We start from the raw sequence: 6,911 nt of genomic DNA, 5'->3' as shown, positions 1-6,911 counted from the left end.
TACAGAGATATTGAAGGTAAAAATTGTCGAAGATTATGAAGGTAGGAAAGTTACAGTAACTGATCAGGGAGCTATGTTCGTCAAACGAACTCACGAAGTACATAAAAATAAAACTAGACACAATAACATTTCATTCAATAAGTAAAGGCAAGTTGAATGTTATCATTGTGGTCGTCGAGGACACATTGCGAGAGAATGTAAAACTAAAATGCAAAAGCTAAGGCGAAGCAAAGTGCAAAACAAGCAGAATGCAGTTCTGAGCGGCAAGAATATACGACAATGTTTGGCACGACCGAAGAGGCTCGTACCGGTGAACTCAGTAATTCTATTTGGTGTATCGACAGTGGATGCACTGCACATATGTGTAATGATAAGCGTATGATACGAGGGTTTACGCAACTGAAAAATGAATTGAAGTTGGCAAATAATGGAAGTACACAAATAACCGGAGTAGGAAAAGTCAGAATCCCGGTTGATACAGGCAGTGAAAAACGCCAGATAGGCAACCAAAAGGTGTACTACATCCCAGATTTACGAACAAGCCTTTTATCAGTATCAAAAATGACTGATCATGGTTTTTAAGTTCAATTTTTAAAGAATAACGCTGTAGTTATTGATGAGAACAAAAAGGTTCATATTAGAGCAGACCGTGTAGGTAATTTGTACCATGTGAGATTGGGTCAACACTACTTCAATAATGTTGAGGTGTCGAAAAAGCCAATTGACATGTGGCATGATCGCTTGGGACACCTTAATGAACGTGATCTCAAGGCTATGGCTAAGAGTAATTTAGTACATGATTTGAAATTCGATGTTAATGAAAAGTTATCAGAATGTGAGGTATGTTTAAGTCAAAAACTGACATCTAAGCCATTTCCTAAATCTAGTGAAGGTCGCACAAATAATTTGTTAGAGATAGTACACACAGATGTATGTGGTTCTATGAGGCACCAGTCGTTTGGTAATAAAAAATATTTTGTCACTTTTATTGACGACAAATCTCGCTGGTACGAAGTTTATTTCATAGCTAACAAAAGCGACGTGTTCAAAGTATTTAAAGAGTATAAAGCGTACGTGGAAAACTTGACAGGAAAGAAGATAAAGAAATTACAGTCAGATAATGCAAGAGAATATATAAATATAGAGTTTGATGATTTCTTGAAGAAGGAATTAGACGGAGATTGACTGTACCATACACACCCCAACAGAACGGTGTTTCCGAAAGAAAGAATAGGACGTTAGATGAGATGGCGCGATACATGATGCGTCAAGCTGGAAGCCCTCCAAGTTTTTGTGCAGAAGCTGTAAATATCGCTAATTTTATACGAAATCGGTGTCCTACAACTGCTTTAAGCGGTAATATACCATACACTGTTTGGACAGGAAAGAAACCAACAGTGATCTATATGAAAGTTTTTGGATCTTAACTTTACTATAAAGATAAGGGGAACCAAAAAGGTAAATTCTACTCTAATTCGGAAGTTGGGATCTTTATGGGTTATGACAAAGAATCTAAAGCTTATAGGATTCACGACCTTAAAACTAAAAGAATTATTATAATACGAGATGTAAATTTTATGAAAGTAAGTGCATTTGATAATCAATATGAAGAGATTCTTGATAGTGAAAATGAAGATGATAAAAAGATATGTATAGATTTAAATGAATAGAACCAAGATAAGGAGAAAGAGAAGGAATCATACTTAAATACTACAAGTAGTAGATCTAGGGCGAGAATATCGCTTGATAGTGCACATGAACATTTGGAAACAGAATCAAATGATAGATCAACAAAAAATAAATATTCAACTGTGCAATGGGAAAAACTGATAGAACCTGCAAAAAGAAGGAGAGGAAGACCGAGACTCATACGCACAGGGATGGCAAGATGACCCCGAAAGGAATATCAGTTTCAGCAGGATGATAAACAACGGACAGAAATTGATACCGAAGATGAAGAATCTGAAGCACAAATGTTAACATCAATAGCAACAATAGATCCAATGTCTTGCCAGAAAGCTAAAAGAACGAGTAATTCGATTAATTGGAAAAAAGCGCTAGAAGATGAATATCTAGGTCAAATATAAAAGAAAGTTCGGCTAGTTGCTAAAGGTTGCATTCAACGGCAAGGGGAGGGTTTCGACAAGAAATTATCATTAAAAATATTTGTGTGTAGAGAGAATGCCTGCAGATGTTTTTACGAAAGGTTATGAATGTTTAGATAATGGGCTGATAAATAAATAAATACGATTCGCTCACGACTTCGAGGGGAGGTGTTAAGATGTACAAAGTTCCGTGAGCTAGGTTTTATATGTTGTTTATTGACAGAGTAATTGTTATGTGTTTTTAAAATAATATTATAGGTTATCACTTGATGTCACTAGCCGCGATAAGATCGTCTATATGTAATAAATATAAAACCAAATAATATAGTAATTAAAACCTGCGGTTTTATTTACCCTACGCCCTAACATATTGAATTATAATTGTAGTTTTAATATTAAAGTTTATTTTCTCAAAGAAATAAATTAAAGTGCATTTGAAGCATAAAGGAAAAAAATTTATCAGAGAACGCGTCAATCGATTATCTATATATTAATACGTGAAGCGAACACTTTAGTAAGTATGAAAAGAATGAAGAAGTATGAAATTTGGCCCCCTTATAGCATATATAGAGAAGGAGTGCAATGCTAATAGTTTTTTGAAATCATACATAAAATATAAATTAATAAAAAAAAATACACACACCCCATGTATTTGACACATAATTATATACTCTTTTGTTTATTGTTAAAGTCTAACGTCAAATTGAGAACAGATTATAGATTAATATTGTTTGTTTATACTAAATGACAAACATAACCATTATAAATTTATTAAAATCTTAATAATGTTCAAAATTATAATTTAAATTAATTATGGCCGAATTCGGACCACTAGGCGACCACTAGTCATTGTTATAACATAGACAAAAAGGAACTTGTAATGCGTTCACCTTGTAAAAAAAACAAATGATATTAAATTTAATTATGTTAAAAAATAAATATTATTATTATTAAATAAAAATTATAATTTTTAATAAATAATATTAATTAAAAGATCCGTGATGCTTAGTTTTAAAATAATGTAAATGTATATACATATAATTATAATCGCGTGATTCCACAGAGTATAAAGCGCGAGACGATTATTTTATGATCTCAGTTATGCACCGCCTGTTAACTTCCACGCACACAATGGTAAGAGGATATAGAACATGTATTCACTTTTTTTTGGAATATTTATAGTTTTAAAATTCAATTTGTGTCTTAATAGTAGATTAGTAGCCAAGGGCTGTAAGGCATCAATTGCAGCCCGAGATATTTAGGCGCACGAGCGCAGCCTCGATTGTGAGGTAAGTAGAAAAAAACCGACATTACAAGAACAAAACATTTTATTTGTTGAAATTTATAGTGAAATGAGAACAATTTTCAAATTTTAATGACCGGTGTTTTTTGGGTAGGTATGTTAATAGTTTGGGATTGTGATATTTGTCGGTCATGGACAAAATCTGACGGGATGAAGCTTTCTTCAGCAGAAGTTGATGGTTGCGGATCATCTCTCTTTTTTCCAAGATCGAAATTGAGCGTCACCGTTCGATATTTAAAATTGATGACTATTATAGTCACACGAAGACAAGTTTGAATTGCAAAGCGACCTGTTTGGTCATTGGGCTGAATGCATGATGTCTATTGATAGTATGATGGTTAGCTGTACGCGAACTTTTTAAAGAAGTGTTTTTGTTCTTAATTACTTGCCGCCCTAGGGCTTTTCTAGCTACATTTTTACCGTAGAGCGCTAGTTAGTCACCTACAAGCCCCATTTGGAGGTAATAAGAACCTACTTACCGAACATGAGAGATGTAAATAATATTATTTTCCATTTAGACGGGTCCTTTGTATAACCTTAACTACTGCTAGTCGTTATTATATTTTGCTATTTAAATAGTGATTTCAAAATCATTTTAAAGTTTTTTACAGAAATCCTTCGTAGCTCTTTTCATCGTCGTGACCGCCGTCGCCGTCAACGCCGTCCCTGTAGAGAAAGACGCCGCAATTCTCAAACAAGACGTCGAAGTCCAACCACAAAACTACGCAATTGAGACCAGGGATGATATGAAAGGACAAGACTCCGGTTATGTCAAAAACGTAGGAGCGGTATGTAGTAGACTTTTTTTATACAACTAGAGCGACAAATAAGCGTACGACTCTAATGGTAAGCGGTCACTGCAGCCTGTGAACGACTGCAAAACCAAAAGTATCGCCTGGGCGTTGCTAACCTTACCCCAGACCCTTCCTAGGACCCTTCACCTTACTCACTACCAGAACACAACACCACCTCAAAGCAGTATTATTTAGCTGTGATCTTCTGCAAGGTCGAGCTACTTTCTTGGCGTCTCCACATTGAGCTGGTTATTTTCTGCTGTGTAAGTCAGATTACAACTTACCAGTTGCTCACAGCAAACATAATAGCCTAAAAGAATATTATTATAACGTTTTGGCGTATTCCCTTTTTCGGAGGCTACTCAATTCAACCGTATATATATATATATATATATATATATATATAGGAAGGAAATCAGGATCTGATGATAAAATCCTAGAGAAATCGAGGGAAACCCTCGAAAATCGTAGTGACGACTAGTGCGTTTTTTTAATTTTTTTCTTTCGTCTTCTTTCGTTGTATTACTTGTCGATGTAATTGAAGTCGGTTTTTTTTCGTTTATAAGCAAACACAATTATTGAATTTAACTTTAACAAAGTAAAATTACCTGTTTTCTTATATTATTTCCTTTTTATTTATTAATTTTTTCTTACTTGAAAATCTTTAACGATTTAATAGTATAAAGAATAAATAATATGTTGTGATAAACGTTTTTTTTAATTCTTCGAGAATTATTTTTTAAAAAATAGTTCAGTGCCGAAGTTTAATCAAACTGCATTTACGAAGCAGATGAGCAAGTCACCAAAATATGTACATAAATTAAAGTCTAACCTTGACATTTACTTCAAGACGATGACACTCCTAAAAAATGTACAAATAATAAAGATCTAATGCATTCCCTGGCTTTTTTTACTCGATCACTACAAAAAAACGTAACGTGATGAACAAATCAAAATGATACTGATTTGAAGATGAAAGATGAACACTACAACTTCATTAAAATAAAAATTGTGCAATCTAAAATGACATATTAAAAAAACAATATCGTCATCGATCATCTGGCAATAACTTTGAATTCTTATAATTCCGGTTTTTTAGCTTAAAAGCTGTGTTAAAAAAATTGACAATGGTTGTCTAAATTGACTGTATTTGCGGTATTGTTCAACTTGTAAGCAAATTGAATTTTTTGTTGACTTCTAATTGTTTAAACTTTTCAAATCTTCTGTCAGTTGTAAAAACTGTCGGGTTCTTTACAAAGATTAAAATTGAGTAGTGTTTTGTTAACAAATACTATCAACGGTTTTAGGCAAAACTGCATTAAGACTTATACGTTAAGGGTCAGAAGAGACATTGGCCAGGAGACATTTACAATCTGTTGAAGTTACGCTAATTTCATGTTGTTTCAGGGTGAACATCCTTCCGTTACTCCTGCACCTCAGCCAATGCCATACTACATCATCCCGGTAACTGACTACATCAAGCCTCCTGAAAAAAAGATCCCAGTTCTCAAGGAGTAATTACGCTTAGGATATTACAATAAGTACGTTACTTCTAGTCGAGAATTTATAACGGAGCAGTAAAAGTTCTTATCCATTCCTGTGTTTTATTCATGGTTATAAGCATCTCGAAGCTATGGTGAGTTTGAGTATGTTGTAATGTTTTTACATTTATCCAAACTTTTGGATTTATAACAAAAGAAAAATATCACTATTATTATATGCAAATTGTTTTAGGCTGTGTGGCTACGGCAATAAAAAATATAGCCATTCGCTCTCTTCCCGCGGGTGTCGTAAGAAGCGACCTAAGGGATAACACAGTTCCACTACCACCTTGGAGTTTATAAAACTGACCGGTAGCGGGATAACCATTCCACTGCTGGCTTTGAAATACACAGGCCGAAGACGGGTAGCAGCGTCTTCGGTGCGATAAAGCCAGCCCTGCGGTCACCAACTCCGTGATCAAACCCAGCGTGGTGACTATTTTATTTTATTTATTTATTTATTATAATGCGCCAACAAGGTAGACACTAATAAATTCACTATAATCATCAGCACATGGTACAAACAATTGAGTGTTATCTTAATTATAGGCACATACAGCTTACATGAGAGTTTTTCATTACAAAAACGTATAGAATTAAATCAATGAATATTAAATTATTACAATAAATTTTAGAATAAAATAATCCAATTTAAATTAATTAACAAAATTAATAATCATACGCTAGAATTTAAATTAATACTACAACATTAAAATTAATACTAAAGATTAATAATAAAACAATCAATTATAAAATTATGAATAAATTCAACATTAAAATCAATGCCATAAAAAAATTAAGATTAAAATGAATACAATATAATTTGATTTGATACAATGACAATGAAGAAATTACAACAAAAATTATGAATAAAATAGAATAACCAAATTTAATTAACCAATTCATCGATACAAAATTAATACAATAAGAGCCAAAACTGATACAGTACAATACATGATAAGTTAACGTTATGAAAATAAAATTTAATTTAATTTCATAATGAGAATCACAATAAAAATAATAATATAATATAATATTAGGAATAATACAAAAAAAGAGAAAAAGTTTCAATTTCTTAAACCTTAGACACCAATAAACCCAGTCACTAACTTATTAAACTGTTTAGGGTAGTTCGAGAAAATGCCTATAACATTACTATTAGAGACTT

General features: G+C 32.9%; 1 protein-coding gene across 1 annotated transcript; it reads left to right on the top strand.

The window, feature by feature from the left end:
• The first annotated feature begins 3,162 nt into the window (after positions 1 to 3,162).
• LOC123670358 lies at positions 3,163 to 5,796 on the top strand. The gene is made up of 3 exons (XM_045603858.1): positions 3,163 to 3,239; positions 4,020 to 4,196; positions 5,610 to 5,796. Exons 1-3 carry the CDS (start codon positions 3,195 to 3,197, stop codon positions 5,718 to 5,720), a joined length of 333 nt encoding a protein of 110 aa, XP_045459814.1. The 5' UTR covers positions 3,163 to 3,194; the 3' UTR covers positions 5,721 to 5,796.
• Positions 5,797 to 6,911: the final 1,115 nt, after the last annotated feature.

This window comes from Melitaea cinxia, chromosome 4, assembly GCF_905220565.1.
Source record: "Melitaea cinxia chromosome 4, ilMelCinx1.1, whole genome shotgun sequence".
In the NCBI taxonomy this organism is placed as follows: Eukaryota; Metazoa; Arthropoda; class Insecta; order Lepidoptera; family Nymphalidae; genus Melitaea; species Melitaea cinxia.
This window is presented reverse-complemented; position numbering and strand designations above follow the sequence as displayed.